The following is a 21,982-nucleotide window of genomic DNA, read 5'->3' as shown; positions in this document are numbered from 1 at the left end:
ACGTAGTAGACTATGCGAGAGATGGTACAAGTGATACAAAGTATCCACTACAACGTATTGGACAGACGGATATCAAGCCGTTGTACACCCCCAACTGCCGTGTACGGGAAGCACTCGGGAAAACCATGTTCATTCTTGCATGACACCCTATTTCTTAGTCTGAAGACCGCGTGGTGGCTACTCATACTCTAGACACGACAGCCCTTTTCTCCGTGTATCTAGCCCATGCCCTACCCACGACTACGCTTGGACGGCTCCAACGACTATCTCAAGAACCACGTGCCAGTGGCGTTTCAACGGCGCCACGCGTCATCATCGCCTGGCTAATAGGGTACCACGGAATGAGCCGTCAACGGTTCTTTGATTAAGCGCTTGGGTTACTTCGGGGCAGATGTTAGTTTTTGACGGGTGAATATGCTGCAGGGAACGGTGTCGCATGTATCAGTGAGCTGTGTTTCCGTCCATGGACGATGCGACCAAGTGTTCTCAACGTAACCGTTGGGTATACGTTCATAATGGAAGCTCTCGAACAGATGCGTGACGGTCAAGAAGACCATGTTGTGAATAGAAAGAGCAGATGCCCACACTCCGCAGAGCGAACCGTTATTGCCTCGTCGATCGGGTGTTCGTCTACTGCGTGGACTTGAGCACCTCTTGTGGAAGTGATACACGGTTCAGAATCCCACAGCTTCACTGAATCTGGGGTTTCTGCCTTGTCGCTCCCTCATATCACCCGAGTGTAGCCTTCCGGTCTATGATTGTAGCGGCTGCAAATGTGACCGCGCACGAGACAGGGTTTCCTCACCAGCTGCCAAGTCGATGATCAGCAAAGCGCATAAGCCATGCAGCGCCCAGGACAATAATGTAGACGATCACGCAATCTTGCGTGCGCTTTCGCTCTCGCTACGTTGTCGTAAGGTCAACCGTCTGGCAAATACTGCGTCAAGATGTACGGCGCTGCAGGGCGTTGTTTCGAAGTACGATAGTAGGGAGCGTCCACGGCTGTCTAGATAGCGGATCCGTTCCCTGCAGGTCAACTACCCCTACAACGTGGCCGACACTGTGGTTCTTGCCGTCTCCCTGACGATTTTGGATTAAATCCGATTAGACGGATAGAACTTCCGAGGGAGGCCCATATTTTGCACGCGACACGGCGTTTGTGTGGCCAGTCGAGATAAGCAAAATCGGAAGGATCAGATGCTGGGTGCTGTGCATTGGCGAGGCTTGGAGGTGGTATTTCGCCCGCGTTATGGCGTAAGCTAAGCAAGCCAAGCCAGGCTTACCGGTGGTGGGATTGAGCTTAGCAATGGAGCTTAGCGGGCGCCACAGTGATGTCAAGCCTGGGAACCTGACTTTTGAGCCAGTACAACGGTGTGCCGATATGAAGAGGGTGTGACAGATACGCAGGAATGCGGCATCGCAACAGCGCCACCGGTCTGGCTATCTCGAGGATTTGACGATTGACGTAATGAGTCTTCGACAAACGACCTGGTGCATGGCCAGACTCTCCACGTGCGCGACAGTGAAATGGCAGATCTGTGCCGTTGAAGCGGTAGCGATGCGTCGGACGTCACGCTCGCCCGGTACTAATCGACTAATGCGATTAAAGCACACCGAGCGGCACTCGCGGCGCCAGGGCAGAGGATTTCACTGAGATTTCATAGCGTGAGGGCGGGAAAAGACGACAGTGCAGCGGTCATAGCGCGGCGAACGGCTGGTGTTTGTGTGAGTCTTCATAGGCGCGCTCAAACTCGGTAGGCGCCACCAGGCAAAAGCAGTCCCCACTCTTACGCCTTCCCTGTTCGCCTTCACCGAACTCTCCTCTGCCCCCGCAAGTTTTGGACTAGCCATCCCAGCACCCTAGCTTACGCTCCTCCACTGCTCAACTCCCTGCACCCGCTATCACCTTGCCCCCGCGCATATTTAACGATCTTCCTGCCGCCTCTCCATCGTTTGCCCAACCCACTCCGACACTCCCCTGCCCGCATTTTGAACACGCAATTAATGCTCCCAGAAGCGGCTAACCGTCGTTCTTCCTACTACACTCCTTACAAGAGGTGTATCCGTTGCGTAAAATGGCGTTGAAGTCTCTCTTCGGCGGCAAGGCCTCGCCCGCCGACAACAACAGCCAAAGCAGCAATGAAAAGGTCGCCTTCGAGAAAGAGAAGGGTTACGACGCCGAAGCCCAAGGAGGAATTCTACCTACATCCACCGACGCCGACTCTGACGCTAGCATCACCATCGGCAGGCAGATCGAACTGGAAGCCAACAACGCCATCAAGTACCGTACTTGCAGCTGGCCCAAGACCGCGGCTCTGTTGTTCTCCGAGTACATTTGCCTAGCTATCATGTCTTTCCCCTGGTCCTACTCGATCCTCGGTCTCGTTCCAGGCTTGATCTTGACTTTCGTCATTGCCGGTCTCGTCCTGTACACGTCCCTGACCACCTGGTACGCGCACTCAACATCCCATCCGCAAACGCCATACTTACACGATTTAGGGAATTCTGCATGCGCCATCCCCAGATTCGCGACGTCTGTGATATTGGTCAGATGCTCTTCTGGAACAAGAAATGGGCCTTTTACGCCACAGCAGTCATGTTTGTCCTGAACAGTAAGCGACCATCCCTGTCAACGTGCAGCAATTTGGCACTAACTCTTCCCTAGATGTTTTCATCATGGGTCTGCACTGCCTTGTCGGAGCCAAATGGTGGAACACTATCACTGGACACGGTACCTGCACTATCGCCTTCGCTGCGATCACTGCCATTATCTCGTTTGCGGCTTCGCTTCCGCGAACTTTCAGCACCCTCGCTACGCTGGCGACTGCCTCAGCAGGATTCACTTTCATCTCCGTCATCCTCGCGGCAGCATTCTCCGGTGTTGATGGAAAGCCCGCAGGCTACGACCCCGCTGATCCTCTCAAGGTCTACGCTATACCCCCATCTGGAACCACTTTCGTTATGGGCATGAGTGCTTTCATGAACATTAGCTATACCTTCATTGGCCAAATCACCCTCCCCAGTTTCATCGCCGAGATGAAGGAACCCAAGGACTTCCCCAAGGCGCTCTGGGCCGTCACCATCTGCGAGGTTCTCGTCTTCAGTCTCGTCGGAGGTGTTGTATACGGTTACACTGGTACCAACTACATGACTTCCCCGGCCTTCGGTTCCATCTCCAACGAGGTCTACAAGAAGGTATCCTTTACCTTTATGGTGCCTACAATCATCTTCCTCGGTGTTTTGTATGCTTCTGTAACAGCCCGCTTTGTCTTGTTCCGCATCTACGGTTCTCAGTCCCGACACAGGACTGGTCACACTATGGCCGGATGGCTCACATGGATCGCAATTCTCGCTGTGCTCTGGGTCTTCGCCTTCATCATTGCCGAGGTTATTCCATTCTTCTCCGACCTGCTGTCGCTTATGAGCTCGCTGTTCGACTCGTTCTTCGGATTCATCTTCTGGGGCGTAGCGTACTTCCGTCTTCGTAGAGAGGCGCATGGACCAAACTTCTGGAAGGTCCGCGGTTGGAAGGGATATGCCGGGTTCTTCTTCAACGTCGCACTTTGCCTCATTGGCTTGTTGTTCCTGACTGCAGGCACATACGCGACTGTCCAGTCTATTATTGACGGATATAAGGCCGATGGTTTTGGTGGACCTTTCACGTGCGCCGACAACGGTTTGTAGAAGGGTCTTAGCGGTGATGAATAACAGCGAGTCTGTTGGGCCTGTTGAACTTGGTCGGAAATATGCGGTTGATTAGGGCGTTGTTTGGATTTCTCATCATTAAGAGACATGGTATACCCCGCAGTAAAGGCTGCAGAAGCTGAACGCGTTGTGGCAGAGGTCAAAACTGCGTAGTTTCAGCAATAAAAACCAAAACAATACAATCATACACGGACACATTGCCGTTAGCCGAGAATGCGTGAGGCGCTCTTTCCGCGATGTGCTGAACATGCGGATTAGCGAGACGTCATAGCTCCACATGTTCATCTGCCGGGCAAGCTGTCAACACCTAGGCATCCCCCCACAGCTTTCGCATGTTGGAACTCACGCTCTTACACTGACTTCCTGTCGCGATTTGATGCTCTGTAGCTTACCGGAACTTTCTCACCACCATGACTTCGTACATTGACTTCAGCAAGCCCAGCTTGTGGGGTAAGTGCCAACGTCCAGATCCCCGCAGCCGCGGATGCGACAACTAACATGTGGCAGTGTCTGCGGCGAGCATCGTGTTCAACCCTACATTCTGGAAGTAAGTGCAATCGAGCATTCACCTTCATAGACACTAACAAAGTTTCAGCATCGCTGCGCAGCAAGGTACATAACCCCATCGTTGCTTTTTACGGCTACAGCCGAGCCTCGGGAGGCTGCTGAGTGTCGCAGAGCAGAAGACGGAAACAAAGAAGGCTAACACGGTTCAGAATATCACAACAAAGTCATCACGAAGCTGTTCGGTGGAAATTCGCGACTGGGATGTTATGCGCTTGCCGTAACCATCTTCTCGCTAGGTATCTTCCGAGACTACCTGTACGTACAAGGCTCCCACTGTTATCAGACATGGACCCTACTCGAACCAATCGATATGCTGACGGCCTGCCTACAGTTACAATGAAGCTCTCGCCGACCAACCCACGCACCCCACCCTCCTCTCCCCCGTCATCAAGTACTCCGCGATTCCCCTCTTCGCCATGGGAAACACCCTCGTCCTGACCTCCATGTGGGCCCTCGGTGTTACCGGAACCTACCTCGGAGACTACTTCGGCATCCTCATGGACGAGCCCGTGACAACCTTCCCCTTCAACGTCTCCAGCTCGCCGATGTACCACGGCTCAGCTATGTCCTTCTTGGCCACAGCTCTCTGGTACGGAAAGCCAGCCGGTATCTTCCTTACCGCAATCGTGCACACCGCATACTCGATTGCGTGCAGATGGGAGGACCCCTTCACGGGTATGATCTACCAGAAGCGCGAGGAAGAGAGGGCCAAGGGAAAGAAGGGCTTGTAGATGATGAGTGTCTACAATAGCCGACCCGATACAACAGGATGGTGTGCGACGAATGGGCTCTCCGCATGGCCTCGCCGAAGCACATGAGAGCGCATTGTGTCTCCATTCGTACACTCGTGGATAGCAGAAGAGAAGAAGGCGAGGCAGCTCGTCTTTTCAACAAGACAGTGGAGCAGAGGGTATTCAACTGCCAATGGGTGGAGAGGTATACGTAGCAGCATACAAAAGTACAGTTGATTTGACATGACATGATAGCCCAAAGCGACAAAACCCCAAGCGACCTTTAATTTCATCTCCTACTGGTAGGTACAGTATCTCGTGCAATCAGCTCGCGTCTCGGTTCTAATATCAGGTTTAATTGGTTGTCTATTCATTCGATTCCATCTCATTTGCAATTCAATCCACACAGGCTGTCGCCTCAAGCACGTGGCGGCACGGCTCTCCCTTGCAGTTCGGGGAATACAACATATAGTCAATAGCCAATTCATCACTATAACGATCTCTAGAACAATGAATTAAACTTCTCAATTCTTCAAGTGTGCACTCTAATATGTGCAAAGTACAACCTGGTATACAACACCTCTGATAACCACCTCTTTCATTGTCTGTCCAAGAAACGCAATCCACCAAACGCCATGCTTCCCAATCCATTACGTGGTATTAAAAGAAAGAAAGATCAAACCTCCTGCGCAGTACCAACTCTCGAGTGCATAGAGCTCGGTGGATTCCCCGCATGTGGCGCGCCATTACGATTCAACACACCCAGCTCACTCTCATCCACACTATGCCCATTCGCAGTACCCTGGGCATCCGCGCGTCTCCTGAGCGCAGTCTCACTGCCTCCATTCCGACTCCAGCCTTCCGTACCGACGTAGCTGCCCCTGCCGACACCAATGCCCCACGCGCGATCGTAGCTCCTAGGTCCCCAGGCCCATCCCGCACCCCGTGTAATGGGCAGATGATACCATCGGAACGAGAACCAAGCACACGTCACGCCAATCAGCGTACCAAACAACATATCAAACCCGAAATGGCGGAAATCGGTAAAACGTGTGCTTGTTATGTAGATGGCGGCGCAGATGGGGACCAAGATGAGGACTAAAGTGTAAACGGGTGGAGCGGCGTTTTGGTAGCGGATAGGGACTACGGCGTCGTCGTTGTAGGAGGTTGGGGAGGAGAGGGACGAGTCTTGTTTGTGGATGGGGAGGGTGGCTTGTTTCTTGAGGTTGGAGGGGGAGATGGCGGAGGTGTGGGCGGGGTTTGTGGAGAAGGGGCGGTGGGGGAGGAAGGGGATTGCGACGGAGAATTTGGAGGCGAGGAAGAGGGTTAGGTAGAGGAGGCCGGCCCAGGAAACTAAAGGGATTGGGTTAGCGGGTTGTTTGAAGAGGGTGGGAGAGAGAGGGCTTACAGCTGGAATGGCCGCTGGGGAAGGACTTGAAGCCGTCTTTGAGGATGTCGTTGTCGGTGTTCCGGCAAATTCCTGAGGTGACGAGTACCCAGGCTGGATTGAAGGCCTCTCCAACAACGGGGTTGACAGCGAAGTCCCGGATGCGTCTCAGGTCTGGGTCACATCTTGACAGAAGATCAGGTCGCGGCTTTCCGAAGAGGTTCTTCATGCCCTGTGTGATGAGGAATGCCGTCGCGAGCGAGAGCGCAAGACCCATCCAACCGGTATTCCACTCCCAAAGCTTCCTCCTCCAAATGAGCGACTTGGGTGTGCCGCGTTCGGCGGTTGGTCCAGGGACCCAGACAAGACACACGATCATGACGATGGCGGCGGGCGCAATGAGTGAGACTACCACGAGGAGCCATGTCGGTATCATTTCGCTGGTCTGGTACGGGTACGATATCGAGAGGTCGACGGGCGAGAAGGGTCGACGGAAGGGCTCGACATATTCCCAGCCGCCGGCGATGGCTGCAATGGCGATGATGACGATCCAGTCGAAGACGTAGGAGAGGACGAGGCGCACCGACGGCACGCCGACGCCTTTGATGGTCCTCATGTTTGCGAGAGTGGATGTCTAATGACGACAGACGGAGAAGAGAAGGATGCAAGTCAAGTCCAGACAATAGATCAAAGGGACAAGCGCATCAAGGCGGCTAGAGGAGGCCAAGACAAAGGCGACAGTCTAGCGTTGGGTGACGCTGTGCGACGGTATTACAAAGATACGGTATACGGTATGCTGCGGTCGGTGTTGACGTGTATGGCGCCTACCAAATAGAAGAAGAAAGAACACCTAGGACGTGTAAAGATTACGAGGCAGGCACGGGAGCGGAGGGCAAAAGGGTGAAGGGGCACGCGAGCATGGCCAAGGCCCAGGCTGACGGTTTGAGGCTGTGTGTGATGGGCGCTGGGCGTTGGTCTTGATCGTCCGGATGTCTCAGCTGGCGCCCAGAGCGCCCCATACAGTGACATTTCCTTATTGCGCCGGCCTGACTTCGGTGTCCGAGGCTTGCACCAGCTGTTCATCCGCTGACATGTTCACATAAACATTAAAGATGATAATTAGATAGAGTTTGGCATGTATTACGCAGATGCACGATGATGGAAGTCAAGCTGTTAGTCGATCTGGGGGCCGGGATGGCAGCTAGGCGCGCGATGGGGAGCGCCACAGGGAAGTCTCCGCATCTCCGCCCACCACGTCATTTTTAGATTTGCAGCCAGAATTGCGCGTACTCGAATGCGCAGCCCTCGCGATCGCCCAACACGCCCAGAATACCGAGGATTCTGATACAGACGCCCGGCACTTCCGACCAGCCTCACGCGCAGCCCACCATGGCGCTTCCAGCACCAACCATCGATCTCCTCCTCAACCTCATCGACACGCGCCCGCAGTCCATCCTCTCCTCGCTCGAGCAGCACCCGCATCTGGCCTCTGCCCGCGATGCACACGGCTACTCGCTAGTCCACGCCGCAGCCTCGTACAACCAACTCGCCGTGCTGCGCGACCTGGTCCAAAAATACAATGCCGACGTCAACATCACCGACGAAGACGGCGAGACACCCCTCTTTGCGACCGAGAAGACCGAAGTAGCGAAATGCCTTGTTGAAGAACTAGGCGCAGACACAAAGATACAAAATCAAGAGGGCCAGACAGCAGAGGACAAGATTGGCGAAGAGGAGGGCGAGACACACGAAGTGTACCAGTACCTCAAGAGTCTACGCACCGGCGACGAGCCAGCTGCACCGGGTGTCATAGAGACTGAGGGCGTTCACCCGCCGCCCCCGCTGCCCGATGGTGTCAAGGTCAATGTAGGCACCATGGAAGAAGATGCTGTTGATGCGCCGGATCCTGAGATACGGAGGCGCATTGAGGAACTCGCTGCTCGGGAAGATTATGATTCTGAAGAGGTGCAGGCGCAGTTGAGGGAGCTGGTGCAGGATGTTGTTGGCGGTATGGGTGCTGATGGTGACAGGAGTGTTAGGCGGAGGGTGGATTGAAGAGACAGGAGATGATGTGCAGTGGGTGCACATGTGGTTGACTCGTCACCCGCGCAACACCACACATAACATCGTCGAACACGAGAATAGGTCACTCCGCGCCGATTATCGCCAGACTTGCCCTGGAAACAGTTCAGCACCCACGTTGTGTGTACATGCTCGCAGAACGGTATGCTTCGAGTTGCCTTGCTCTTTCAGGGCCTGGCATAACCCAACGGTGGTATACTTCCAACATATGCAGAGGGCAATTGAACACCCAGACTGCCTCCCATAGATGATCTACAAAATGTACATCTCATGGTCCCCACATTGCACCGTCCCAATCTGCATCTTCTCTTATTTCCCTTCGTCACTTGATCACTATTCAAAATCTCGATCTTCAAATCTCGATTGCAACAATATCCACTTACCCAATGCAGCAACTTCCATTCCACCGTTGATTGCGGCAGAATCAGGATTTTGTAAGCCTACTCGGAGTATGTCTCTTTTCATACAGCGGTTCGGTCAAATGCACCGACCTTGGTACACCCATCCGGTCCGTCTGCGTTAGGCAACCTCGCTCTTATGCGTGGATTCCAGCCGGCGACATCGGCGATCTCTGGATTAAGGACAATGGGTGCGATCTGAAGCATCTGTGAGAGATCGGAGGAAGGCACTGCTTACACATACTCGCGTAATCCGACGTGCGAGCGTGAAAGGGCCGTTCACGACGGTAATAGTCTTATCCACACGCAAAACTACACCATCGGGTACAAGCATAACCCATCCGCAACACCAAGCGCACCGAGACCAACGTCATAACGGCCCCATCTGTTACTCCAAGAGGCAACAAGACGCAAAAACCATGGATTCCAGTCGCTCTTCTTCGGACTTATTATTCTCACCAAGACGCACTGATGCCCCTTGACCATTTGCCATTTCCGCTTTATTCCCACAAAAACCCGCGTCTGTGTCGCCTTTTGTTTGGACCGGGGAACACGGCCATGCTCGGCAAGGCATCGGCATTCCCATAATTTTTCGCAGCAAAGTGGGGCGTCTGCTCTTACCCGAACACCCTACCCTATCCTCCTCTCGGATCGCTCCCTTGGTTTCAACGTTGGCTTGGCGTCTTCGCCACAATCGTTCCCTTTGTTGCCACTTCACCTCCCACGGTCTCCACCTGCCACCCTTTTCGGTCAAATCTGCTATAAGGCTGCCTGTATGGGGAAGGAAAGGCCAAAAAGTGTTGATTCTAGTCGGTCAATTGCGGTGCTTCTCGGGGGCATTAAGTGAATCCTTCGGTGAGTTAAGGTGATGGGTGGATGGAGAGAGGGGTTTGGGGGGCGAATGGGCGTGAGACGTGTGGGTTTGTGTGAAGAGATTTGTCGAGGATGGGAGAGGGACAGGTAAAGTATCTGCTTTCTTTTCTTCTTTCTTTGGGTGGGATTGGGATGTTGGTTCATCGGTAATGTCTGCATATGCGTATGCGGCTTGACCCTTCTCCTCCCGTCTAAAACTGCTTTCTTCGCCTTCCTGTACCGTGTCTTTGCACCCTACGACCTGCGACTCCCGGTTCAAACGGCTATCATAGCGGACCCTCTCTGATATGCGCCATGCATTGCCCTGTTTGGGGTGTCTCGCGTACATCTCTGTGTCAGGATCCCGTTTCCTCCATGCCAAACTCGGTTCGCCATATCATCCATCATCATCAGTACCGAATTCTCAGATTCCCATCCCGAATTTCCCCCCAAAGAGGTAACTTCTGATACCCCACCGTAGAACACAGTCGCACTTCGCACTTTTTGTCGAACTCCTTCGCACTCCTTCGCACTTTTTGTCGCACTGCTTCGCACTTCTTCCTAGGATCGCACTTTCTCCCTGATCTAGCACTACCCCTGCCTCCGCGGAAGCAAACCTCATACGATATGCGGTCGTTGTATTGGAACACCGCACTACTCCTACGTTCTAGATCTGTTTTGCTACCATGTTGGGAAAGAAATGAAGAGTGTTGATTGTAGCCAAGACTGCGGGCCGTGACGGGTATGCAAGGGGATAGTTCTGCATTAGGGGGTCGTTGGTACAAGAGGTTAGTGTGCTAAAGCACGAGAAGGTGTGTGTCATCTCACGAGGGTACCCTATTCGGAGGAGGAGCGGACATTTATTTTCGAACCTAGACGTTTACATCACCTCCGTATTTCACAAACTCAGGTCCTCAGAGCAATGTAGACTTCAGAGCACCTGTTCGTTTTGTTTCCCAGTATAAGTTGCGCTTTTCTCCTGGTCTAGTAACTCCTCACCTCCACGGAAGCAATACCTCGTTCGATATGTAATGGTCCTATCGGAACACCCTGTCATCGTCGCTGAGCTTCTCCTCCGGAACCTCGATACCCTCAGTCTCCAGCGTGAAGACTACCACTTCATACTTTGCCGGGCGTGCCTGGCTGTCCTCAGCTACCAGCGCCTTACAACGCTGTTTGCGGTTACTGAGCCCAAAACGCCGGTTGATCTCTTCCAGGAAGTCTCCCAAGCTATAGCTACGAAACGATTCGATCTCAATCGCTGTAAGCGCGCCCAAAGGTCGACCTTCAGTCCACCGCACGTATGCAAGCCCTAGTGTTGGTTCGCGCTTTTCAGCATCCGAGTCGTCTGATGAAGGCGCCGGGTTACGTGCAGTAGTCGCCTTTGGGTTCGCCTTTGGTGATCTCGTGGATTTCGATCTCGTGAGTGCTGTTGCGCGCTCCCATTTCGCAAACAGGATGTAGTGGTAAGCTGTCCGGAATACGGTTTCCACGTCTTCTCTTCCCCAATAGTAGAAACACCCCTCGCGGTCGCCAGTGTTCTCCACGACAAGTCTGTGTAACAACCACGAATACCAGTCCGTCTCGTTGTCGTACCTCGGAAAATGCGTCTGCCCAAGGGATCCTATGCGGCCGCGCCACTCATCGTCCCGGATGCGTGCATAGAGATCGTCGAAAGTGGGAACGCTATTACTAGGCTTGTAGAGATCGGTCTTCAGAAACTTGCTGACGAAGACTTCCCACCACGGTTTGACGAGCGATGAGTCTCGCCACTTGTCAAAAGCGGCGTCAGTGTAGGAGTATCCGAGAGAGGCGACGATCTTGCCTCTGTCTTCATACGGCTTGCGCGTTGAGCGCTTTCGCTTTTTAGAGGAAGTGGTGAAGGAACCTCGCGCCATTGTAGCTAGTCGTAGCTACGAGTCTATCAGGAGGATAGAGTATGGCTACCTAGGTACTGTCTGAGTTGGGCGCGGCGCCTTGTAACGTGTGGGTATAAAATTGCCTGGATCCCTGCCGAAGCGAACAAATACCCGCTCACTCACCTTCATCCATCTACGTCAACCTAGGAAAACACTGAACACCCTAGAGGCTACATTGACGCTAGCTTACCTACTTTGAAGGGTTTCATATCAATGTAGTCTGCAAACCTGTTTAGTTCTGTGCTTGTATGAGGTGTGTTCAAGGGCTACAAAAGCGTCAAGTGAAGTACCTGAACTAGGTGATGTTCAGCATACTAATGGACTTTGAATCCAAGGGGTTCTACATTGTACGTTCGGGGAGCGCTCGTGGTGAAATCCGATACCCACTGATATTGGTGACTTCGACGGTACTTCTACCATTCCAAACTTTAAAGACGTTTTTATTCTCAAACAGCTTACTATCAACTTATCAAATGCGAGGTATCGTGTGCGCACATGAGACGCGGTCACCTTCGTGCGCAGTGGACCCAGTTCAGTCTAGCGCTAGCGCAGCCGCGGGTGGCGATCTCTTTAGTCAGCCACTTGAGCAGCCCTACGAGTCTTGCGAATTCACGCCAATCTTCAATCACCACACGACCTTCTACCCCACGCATCGCGGCACCTATACGAATCCTACACGACTACACGGGACTATCCTCGAGATCTGCTGTGATTTCACACCGTACACGCGACGACCGTCCTCGTAACCGCATTACCCTCTACGCCAGACCGCCGTCGACACCGCCACAACCACAACCATGGGCAAGGCTGAAGCGGGCAGTACAAAATGGGTGGCCAACAAAATGAAGTCAAAGGGCTTGCAGCGCCTGCGCTGGTGGTGTGAGCCGTGCCAGAAGCAATGTCGCGACGCCAACGGCTTCAAATGCCACGTCCAGAGCGAGGGCCATGTCCGGAACCTGCAAGTTGTCGGCGAAGACCCCAAGAAGTACATCCAAGGCTTCAGCAACGAATTCCAAAGGGATTTCGTCAATCTTCTGCGGACAGCACATAACGAGAAGTGGATCGGAGTCAACAAGTTCTACAACGAGTACATTCGAGACAAGGAGCACGTCCATATGAACGCTACTAAGTGGAGTTCGCTCACCGAGTTCGCCAAACACCTAGGACGCGAGGGTATCTGTCATGTCAAGGAAGACGAAAAGGATGGATTGATGATCGCTTGGAGAGACACTTCCGTTGCGGCCTTGAACAGGCGCAACGAGATTGCCGAAATGGAGGCTGCTGAGGCACGAAGCGGCGCGGGCGAAGACAAGATGTTGAAGAAGATGGCGAAGCGTGCACAAGAGGAAGCCGAGGCCAAGAAGGCTATCGAGGCGAAACGAGCTGCGGCACAAGCAGCAGTACAACAACAGGTCACCCCGCCGGCCGAAGGAGCGTCCCCAACGGAGGAGAAGAAGGTCGAATCGCCGGCCAACGAACAAACACAAGGAGAGGAGAAGACAGATGCCACGGAGGTGAAGGCGGAAGCAGCGCCTGTCAAGCTCAGTTTCGGATTGAAAGCAAAGGCTGCACCAGCGAACAAGGCCGGACTTGGTCAGATGAAGAGCCAGAGCATCTTCAAACGGAAGAAGGACGACGCGACAGCGGAACAAAAGCCCGTGAAGAAAGTTAAGTTATGAGCGAGGGTAGGATGTGATTGATTTTCAACATGCATAGCGCGGCGTTTGGGTCAACATATTATGGCAATGCAATAGGATTTGATGTGCCGAGAGGGCATTCACAACATATCGACTATTGCTGCTGCTGCTGTTGCCATTACCGGCACTTCGCCTATGTTCCGGGAACACTACGGCGCCATTTCGCGTTCTTCTGTCTAGGGGGTGCACGCGCCATACCGTCTCAAACTTAGCGCCATTTCGGCGCGTCTACATCATCGAGACGCGTCTCACTCCAATATATACCCACCTCGCCTCTTTTCCTCCAAACCCAACACCTCAGTCTGCAAATTTGTCGCAAATACCTCGCAACCTCGTTTCTTCCCGCAAACATGTCGCTCGTTACTTTATCGTCACTCCCCGACCCAGTCCTCCATCTAATATCCGTATACCTTGCGCCCGATCGGCCCAGTGTCAATGACATTGAAGAAGGCCAACAGCCAACGCTCTACCGCCATATCATCAACCTCTCATTGACGGCGCACTCACTCAATCGCATTTCCTCCGTCCATATCGCGAAAAACATCAGCTTAACAATCGCCAACACGCGTTGGGATCTGTTCCTACGCACCGTCACCTCGAATCCCGTCTACGCGTCGACCGTCAAATACCTGAAGATGAGCGAAGGCACGATTGACGACAACTACGGCAAGCGTATGGAAGCCATGCTCACAGCGCTGAGCGGATTGGAGGCCCTATACGTGCACCACAGCAAACGAAGCCACGCCAACGCCATCCAGCAGCTTCTCACCTCAAAGCCACTACCTCTATGGGATACATTGCGGGTACTGCGCTTCAACCACACCAACAGCTGGGGCGAACCGGCCATTGTGCAACTCGACTTCGAGCGCAAAGAGATAGACAAGAAAGGCGGATTAGGCTACACAAGTGGCACTGAGCTGCTCACTGGAGAGCTAGAGGACTTGAGCTGTCATAGGTTTCTAGATATACCAGTCATCAGTAAGGTCAAGGTTTCCACACGCGACTTTGAGAACGATGGCGATGACCAGGACGACGCGGATTGGGTGGATGCAGATGAGGAGGAAGAAGAGGCGGATGACGATAGCGATGGTTGGAGTGAGCGCGATTATGAAGATAACAGCGAGGAGAGTGACTGGGATTCAGAGGATGAGAGCGATTATGAAGACGATTGGGAGGCGGAGTATGGGTTTGCTGTACCAAAGGCTGAGCCGGTCAAGGATCTGGAGGTTCCGAATACTGCGGTCGTTGTGCCTGGGAGGAGTCTTTTGGACTTTTGAGGGTGGATGCGATGTGGGCATGCTTAATTGTTAGATGGAAGAGTTTAGGACTTCATTTCCCGTTTTGTATTATACCGTGTTACTTTACTGGTTTGTTAGATCTACTCATGTATTGAGTTTACCTATCTACCGCGGATAGATTATCTGATATTTTCGTCTTCATCGTCTTCATCGTCTGAAGGCTTGTCGTCCTCTCCCCAGATGCCCAAATTTGACTGAGCTAATAAGAAAGGAAGACTCTCCAGCACTGAGACAGTGTCTTGACAGGTCTTGAACGACTTGGAAGAGAGAAGCGATATGTGGCGTACCCATGCACTTGGCTGTCCTGTGCGCTTGAATCGAGGAAGCGCCTATGGCCGGGAGCTACGTCAAACTCATTCGCACCCTTTGTAGAAACAACGGTACTGGCTTCATCTCTTCTTCGTTGGCGACTTCCCTGGTGGTCAACAGGAAAATGATCTTTTTCCCATCTCTGTGCGCGAAGTACTGAGCGCCGATGTACGTCAAACCCCCTGTGGTATCCAACTCCACCCACCACAATATGCCGGTGGCTACGTAGATCAAAGACGTCCATGACCGCTCTTCGGAACTCAGCTTCAGTCATACCACAAAAGCCCTGGACGGTTGCTTTAATGGATGCTCCTTCATCTTCTTCCAAAGCTTCCGGCATACCTTCGGCCCAGGAGATGCTGGCAACACCTTCGTCGGGATGGAGGCGATGCTCATACGCATCCGCAGATGAGGTAGCTTCGTGGATATTTGGTTGTTTGGACGAGGATGGTGCCGTCTTTGATGAACTGGCAACGCCTTTGCCCTTGTTCCGTGCGCGCTGTCGCTTCTCGAAGGCGATGAAGTCCCACATGCTTCGGTATGTTGCCAATTCCTCAAACCCCTTTGCGTAGAAGCAATCATTTCTACACTTTGTGTTCTGGTCGACAAGGCGATACAAAAGCCATGCATGCCAGTCGATATTGGTAGTATACTGTCGATTGATGCGGGTGGAAAATGTGCACTAGCCGTCCTTCTCGCCGTTAATTACCTAAGTGTAGACGTGAACGAACTTTAGACCCTTTTTGCTAGATTAAATAGAAAACGAATCTAGGAAGTATCTGCTGAATCTTTACCAGTAGGGCTTTACTAGGTTGCTCGCGCGCCATTTGTTGAAAGCTTGCCCACGCCCGAAGCCTAGTTGTTCGATGATTAGTGCCTTTCTCTCGTAAGGTCGCATCTTGCGCCTCTTGGTGGTCTTGGGGGCCATATCGGCACGGGTGTGTAGGGTGTCGTGGGTGTTGGAAGTAATTGGAGCGGCATTTGCGATGATGTCAGTCAGAAGCGAGAAGGACGTATATGGCTGCCTAAGGTAAAGGTGCAAACAGAGCGTGACAAATCGGCGGTCAACGAGACATCTTGTAGAGATATCCCGTGGCTGCTATCGACATGTACGTCACGTCACGTCAAAATTCGAGATGTAGTTGTTTTCAAACAAGGCCGCTAGAAAGAAATCACAGCAACGTAGGCTTCCACAGGACTTGCTTCTCTTACATTGTCATTGCTTCGTGCCGCATAAAGCAGTGTATAATGCGATATCAGAAGGATTCAACGCGATGTAGACTTCTGGGTGATCTGTTTCTACGAGAACCTTCTTGCTTCTTGCGGCCTACGATAGTACAAAATGAGATAACAAGTAAGAACTAAGAGCAACGTAGACTTCCGGGTGGTGTGATTCCACAATTGTCTTGTTGCTTCTTGCGGCCTACATCGGTACATGACATAATTTCCAACGAAGACTAACGGCAATGCAGACCTTTGAATGATTTGCTGCAACACAGAGAATATGATCTCAAGGGTATATAGCAGTCCTACGATACTAACCTAAAGTATAGGCATAGTGCGAGCTCCGTCACTAGATTGCGATGAACATAAGCACTGGCGTAGCAGGCTCATTCGAGTATGGGGAATGAAGTGTTGGGGCTGATATGGTTCCGGCGGTAGCTCTTACCGAAGGAGCTATCTTTACTGTCCTGCAGTATCTTCCACGCCGCGATTAGCTCATCAGCTTTCTCATCTTGGCCAGGGCCCGACTCCAACGTCTTGAGAATGAGCTGGGGATTATACCGAATCCACCAAACTCCATGGTGATCATCAGCGAACTTGGCGCTTATCCCGTTGGGCAGGTAGTTCAGATATAGAACAGATCGAACCCCGGGGTAGTAGCTTTCAGCCACGGAACGATGCCTCTCGCATCGCAGAACCATCCATCAGTACTGACGGAAAGTAGAGTCAGCCAAGTCCTGGACTTGTCGGTAGGTACCTAGGTAGCTTCAATGTCGTCAGTGATTGCATGCACCCCAATTAGAGAGAAAACTGAACACCCCGGTGCCTACAATGACGTTGGGTCAACTAACTTGCGTACTTTTATCCTACTGTAGGCTGCAGACCTGTTCAATTTCTTCTTTATATGAGGTGCTTGAGCGAAAACGAAAGCACCATACGTCGAAAGCTTGCTCGTGGTCGAGCCCGAGGTGTTTAATGAACTCGGCCTTGTATCAATATGACCGACCTTTGTGCTTTTGAGGAAGCATCTTGATACAAGCATGGATGGTGGCGCGATCGCCAGAGCGTCTAGGGTACTGAGAAGAATCGAGGCGGCAGTTGCGCTGTCGGAAAGATGTCGAACAGTATTCGCTGCATGATATGCGATATGTTGCTGTGGCCGAGTGGTCAAAGGCGCTGCGTTTAGGTCGTTCTGAACATCCTCCGCAGTCTTCGAGGAACAACGACCCGGTGTGCGGTAGCCCGTACCGATCAAATCCCAAAACTCATCTACAGAGACAAGACATCGATTGGCACACAGATCCTGCACCAATGCATCTGAAACCGGTTCCGTGCGACAGTGACGGTGACTTGTCACCGTCAATCACACCTCTCAGGACCAGTACTTACGCTCGTGTCCCCTGGATGCCTCGCCTATGTAAAGGGCCAGCGCATCACAACGCCCCGCCTCTTACATCTCGTAATCCACGTGTACCCATGCTCGCGATGTCAGGGGATTAGGCGAATTCGCAGCGTAAGGGGAAAAACAACTCGAGAGTCCGTTGTCGTGAATGACGATGAGGCTTCTCTGGACGCTGCACCACAAAGCAGGTTATTGGGCAGGCGCGACCAGCGGATAGGGAGGCGCGACTCAACCCCGCTGCCGCCTTCTCGCTAACTCAACGCCCTATCGATTGCGCCAGACAGACCGTGAGAAAGCCTCCCGCAGCATGTATGCACGCCACACGGCTCGACGTTTCTAATTTAGGTGTCTGGGTTCCTTGCCTAGGCAGTAACGGCGTAGCGCGCGGCGATGGGTGTGTTGTTGGAAAATGGCGACAGTTGGTAACTCACCCGCTCACCGGTCGAAGACTTTACGCCTTGCATACAGCATGTATGTTAAGCAAGGACAACGCGTTCTAGAATGTGGAAGCCGAGGTATTGGAAAAATCTACATCGCGCTAGTCTGTAATCAATGGGAATATGTGACTTGGCTAGACATGTGAAATCGGCCAGATAGCGACCACTTTTCGAATCCATTTAGTCGCTCTATCACGATACTCGTATCTAGGTAATTACTTCCCCAAGCTGCAAGATTCCCCAATCTCCGCATCCCGCTCGACCCCCTCTCTCGTTTTCCCATCTCCCCCATCAAAGAGATGAGATGAGAACCGGGCCGAAAGCGAAGAACGCACGTTCGCTAAAAACGAAGATGGAGTAGAAAAATGGGAAATGTACCAAGACCTACTAGAGCAAAGACGCCACTCAACAAGGCAGTTACGCGAGAAAAGAAGGAAGGAGAAAAACAGGGACACGGGTCGGGGCACGGTAGACGGTAGGTAGGAGCCGGTTTTGCCGGTCTAGGAACCTGGTTGCGTTCTTGTGTCGACAAATTGCGAGATCGTATCTCAATGTCCTGATTCAACATGAACAGCTGGAGAGCGAAATCTGTAAAACCCATTCTCCATATTCCTCCCGAACCACGCGTCTTTCTCGTAACGTGAGACGTAACGCTCTCCTATCCCCGTTCAGCCTCTCCAGTCAACCCCATCAAATCACATTAAGCGAAAACAAGTAAACATGCGTTCACACAAACTGGCCTATGTTCACCGCACCGTAGAGCAGGTATTCAACAACCACCCAGGGCTAATCAGCTGCCTAAGTTCCCGCGGCTTCACAACCCGCGTATCCAGTAGCTTCATGTACATGCTGCGCAAGTTGCCACTACCGAGACATCCTTCCAGCTCTATGCATACACGTACATCCATACATTCATTCGTGTAAGTAAGACTTGGTTTTCTTCTTCTCTGCCTGCTGCACAGTCTGTTTTGCCCCGTTTGATTCAGTCCAATCACCAGCATGTGACGTCGGGCGTGGCTTACTTGCCTAGTTTCTTGATGTCAGCGCACATTGTTCAGCTGAGTGGCGCTTTGCTGACGACGGACGGCAACTGAGGACTTGGCTTCTTACTGTGCCTCGCCAATTCAAGCCACGGGCGTTCAGGGGGTGAGAACTCTAATCCTTCGTCGCCTTGGGCCATTATAGCCGTAGTCTGTTGTAAGTAGAGTGGTGAAGCGAGTTACTCAGATCTGCGCAGACCATGTCAAATCTGAGAAGGAATGGATTAGAGAAGAAGTTCGTGATTCTACTATATGCTATGCAATGAGCCCGTAATCCCTGGTACTCATGCTACGTGTCGATCGTTAGGTGTGCCCATTTTGTGTCTATAACGCCCCGATTATGATGATGGTTTACTACAACGCCGCTCACGTTCCTGGTATGCCAAGCAACCTGTTGCGGCGGAGAGAGTGAATTAAGAAAAACAACAGTAGGTGGGCCTGTCCATGCTCCAAAACCGTACATGCAAAGTACCCAGTGCCCGAATGCTGCCCAGAAGAAGCCCCAGATGTTGCCAGATGATACAAAATTAAACGCTGTAAAAACATCAATGCAGTTGGTGCCGGCACGTTGTTGTGGAGGCGAGGTGGAAGCCGTAGCGAAATTATCATTATCGTAATGAAAAATTAGACTTGTTCGGTAAAGGCTGATTTCCGCGAATCACCGGATGTCCTCCTCTTCTTCTGGAGCTTCTTTGATGTTCTCCGCTCGGCGAGCTCAACCTCCTCAGGGGTGGGTGGCTGGAAGGTGCCCGGCTTCAGGACCTGAAAGCCAGAGTTGACGGAGCGCAGGACGTGGTCATCGCGATCCTGGTTCTGCTCGGTGTTGACTTCGTACGGCACCTGATCGTAGCTGTATTGGTGGTGAGGGCCACGGGGTTCGTAGGTGTCGGGGTAGTAGGGAGCGTTGGGCGCGTAAGACTCGGTCAGGGGAACCGCTTGCCTTGCCTGGTTCGCTGCGTTGCCATCGTGACTCGGTCCGGCAGATACGTCTTCAGCTTGGTCGGCGACAGTAGCTAGCGGAGGAGAAGGTGACTTCTGGGGCATGAAATAGTTAACACCATTGACCGAGGACACTTGGTTGTCCGCCACGCTGGCCCACTCTCCGCTATTACCTGGCTTGCGCACTCGAGGAGTGAGCTGTCCAGTCTCGGCGACGTGGGAAAGACGATGGCTGCGGAGGAGTTCGAGGTCGGTCTTGGGGTCAATGGGTTGGTTGGGCCTGAAGTATGCGGACTCGTAGGTGCGGACGTCCTGGCCAGCTGCCATGTAGTCGGACTCGTCACTGGTGCGGCGGCTGGAATTGCTTGCGGACTGTCCATGTTGACCCAGGGGAGCTAAGGCTGTTAGCATAGTTCAATCTATTGCGAATGCTGATACTCACGAGAAGTAGCGCCAGAGTTGCGGGTAGCGTAGGGGTTTTCCAGGGCGTTGAGGGCGCTGTTGCGGGAGACGTGGTGATTGCAGTTGCTGCAGCGGGGGCCCTCATGGTTGTGGGGACGAGCAGGAGAAGATGATCGGGAGTCCTGGGTTGAGACGGGCTCAGCGGAGACGGCGCGGTCGAAAGAACTGGGACCGCGCGAGCTGTTGCGGCTGGAACCTTGGGCGACTGGCCGGGGCAGGGAGAGTTGCGACTGCGAAGCGTACGGAGGGGCTTCGCTGACGATGGAAGCACGGCTACTGCCAACGGGAGTGTTGGTACGCGAGATCCAGACACCGTCGACCTCAATACCGCTCTGGATTGCGCGGATGCCGAATGGAATCTCATCCTTGGTCTCCTCGGTCACCTGGGTTACTGGCTGCGCCTCGAGCATTTCCGGAGTGGCTGCGCGTTTGCCTTTGTCCACTTTGCTGTACTTGCGGACCTTGTTCTTGTCGTACCATAGCTTGAGCAGGCCCAAGAAGATGGTGAGTACAATTCCGCAGGCCAGTACCTGTGCAGCGTTAGCAGGCGGAGTCAGCGGTTGGTTGAAGTCCTTACGAAAGTCATCTTCTGCCATAAGGCCCAGCTTTGGAAGAACTCATTGCCGTCGGAGGATCCGAAGCCCATGTTTGCGGTGGAGTAGGAGTGATGTCGAGATCAAGGTAAGAATAGCAGGTGGGGCGGAGATGAGATGCAGGCAGGCACACTGTGAGTGACAGCTGTCGGAGAGGAAGGTGCAGACGGGTAGGGCAGTAGCGAATGGGGGGTTCCTGATTAGATTGGTATCGATGATCCGGACAAAGAGGGGAGCGAGCGACAGGAGTCTCAGGCGCGAAATTGCGGTACGACGCGGGGGCTTTAAGACCGGACCCTTGGACTGATGGCGTGGTAAAAACGAGTGTGTAACGTCGAGCAAGACGAGTGGATGGCACTAGTGAATCAGACCTGTCATTCACGCAGATGGGTACGGGGAGCGAGTCGGGGGCGGAAGGCACAGGGAGCGAGAGACGGGTTGGGGAAGGATTTATTATATTGCATGCAGCGAGATCAGCTCAACTCTCGGACCCGCGCTTGAGAAACAACGGCACGGTGGTGAAAAGTTGGCTGGGTTGTCTAGGGCAGGCGCTACCCTGTTCGAGCGCTAAGTTAGGCAGGGGCGCTTGCAGGGGTCTCGCAACACGGAGCATGGTTGGGGGAGTTAGTGATTTAGTAATTACTAAGTATTACTAAATTAGTACTACTAAGTAAAAAAAAGTTAGTAATTACTAACACTAACTTCTTACTAATAGTTAGTAATTACTAACTAGTAATTACTAATTTAGTAATACTTAGTAATTACTAATTTACTAATTAGTAATAAAAGACTTAGAGATTTTTATCTTTCTTACTTTATAGTATATATTTAAGTATAGCTACTATATATAATAGTATCTCTAATACTTTAAGTTTTATAAGTATATATATATAATAGATATATTATTTATATATTTTATCTATAGTATATAGCTTATATA

General features: G+C 52.4%; 8 protein-coding genes across 8 annotated transcripts; 5 read left to right on the top strand and 3 right to left on the bottom strand.

Moving 5' to 3' along the window:
- Window positions 1-2,075: 2,075 nt before the first annotated feature.
- On the top strand, window positions 2,076-3,684 carry J4E83_008360 (uncharacterized protein; the record flags this gene model as incomplete). The annotated part of the gene is made up of 3 exons (XM_049335257.1): window positions 2,076-2,449; window positions 2,500-2,612; window positions 2,666-3,684. The coding sequence occupies 3 exons, from the start codon at window positions 2,076-2,078 to the stop codon at window positions 3,682-3,684; spliced, it is 1,506 nt and encodes a 501-aa protein (XP_049185523.1).
- A 431-nt stretch (window positions 3,685-4,115) lies between these two features.
- CHOL2 (Phosphatidyl-N-methylethanolamine N-methyltransferase) lies at window positions 4,116-5,003 on the top strand (the record flags this gene model as incomplete). The annotated part of the gene is made up of 5 exons (XM_049335256.1): window positions 4,116-4,155; window positions 4,213-4,252; window positions 4,301-4,317; window positions 4,422-4,527; window positions 4,604-5,003. 5 exons carry the CDS (start codon window positions 4,116-4,118, stop codon window positions 5,001-5,003), a joined length of 603 nt encoding a protein of 200 aa, XP_049185522.1.
- Window positions 5,004-5,679: 676 nt separating this feature from the next.
- On the bottom strand, window positions 5,680-7,006 carry J4E83_008358 (uncharacterized protein; the record flags this gene model as incomplete). Its single annotated transcript, XM_049335255.1, has 2 exons — window positions 5,680-6,356; window positions 6,412-7,006. 2 exons carry the CDS (start codon window positions 7,004-7,006, stop codon window positions 5,680-5,682), a joined length of 1,272 nt encoding a protein of 423 aa, XP_049185521.1.
- A 773-nt stretch (window positions 7,007-7,779) lies between these two features.
- J4E83_008357 (uncharacterized protein) lies at window positions 7,780-8,445 on the top strand (the record flags this gene model as incomplete). Its single annotated transcript, XM_049335254.1, has 1 exon — window positions 7,780-8,445. One exon carries the CDS (start codon window positions 7,780-7,782, stop codon window positions 8,443-8,445), a length of 666 nt encoding a protein of 221 aa, XP_049185520.1.
- Window positions 8,446-10,759: 2,314 nt separating this feature from the next.
- On the bottom strand, window positions 10,760-11,620 carry J4E83_008356 (uncharacterized protein; the record flags this gene model as incomplete). Its single annotated transcript, XM_049335253.1, has 1 exon — window positions 10,760-11,620. The coding sequence occupies one exon, from the start codon at window positions 11,618-11,620 to the stop codon at window positions 10,760-10,762; it is 861 nt and encodes a 286-aa protein (XP_049185519.1).
- Window positions 11,621-12,438: 818 nt separating this feature from the next.
- J4E83_008355 (uncharacterized protein) lies at window positions 12,439-13,320 on the top strand (the record flags this gene model as incomplete). Its single annotated transcript, XM_049335252.1, has 1 exon — window positions 12,439-13,320. One exon carries the CDS (start codon window positions 12,439-12,441, stop codon window positions 13,318-13,320), a length of 882 nt encoding a protein of 293 aa, XP_049185518.1.
- A 368-nt stretch (window positions 13,321-13,688) lies between these two features.
- Window positions 13,689-14,615, top strand: J4E83_008354 (uncharacterized protein; the record flags this gene model as incomplete). The annotated part of the gene is made up of 1 exon (XM_049335251.1): window positions 13,689-14,615. The coding sequence occupies one exon, from the start codon at window positions 13,689-13,691 to the stop codon at window positions 14,613-14,615; it is 927 nt and encodes a 308-aa protein (XP_049185517.1).
- A 5,057-nt stretch (window positions 14,616-19,672) lies between these two features.
- J4E83_008353 (uncharacterized protein) lies at window positions 19,673-21,095 on the bottom strand (the record flags this gene model as incomplete). Its single annotated transcript, XM_049335250.1, has 3 exons — window positions 19,673-20,382; window positions 20,430-20,979; window positions 21,027-21,095. The coding sequence occupies 3 exons, from the start codon at window positions 21,093-21,095 to the stop codon at window positions 19,673-19,675; spliced, it is 1,329 nt and encodes a 442-aa protein (XP_049185516.1).
- Between the last annotated feature and the right edge of the window lie 887 nt (window positions 21,096-21,982).

This window comes from Alternaria metachromatica, assembly GCF_023757995.1.
Source record: "Alternaria metachromatica strain BMP 0045 chromosome Unknown scaffold_24, whole genome shotgun sequence".
NCBI lineage: Eukaryota > Fungi > Ascomycota > Dothideomycetes > Pleosporales > Pleosporaceae > Alternaria > Alternaria metachromatica.
Note: the sequence above shows the minus strand (reverse complement) of the source record. Positions and strands in the feature narration are given on the sequence as shown.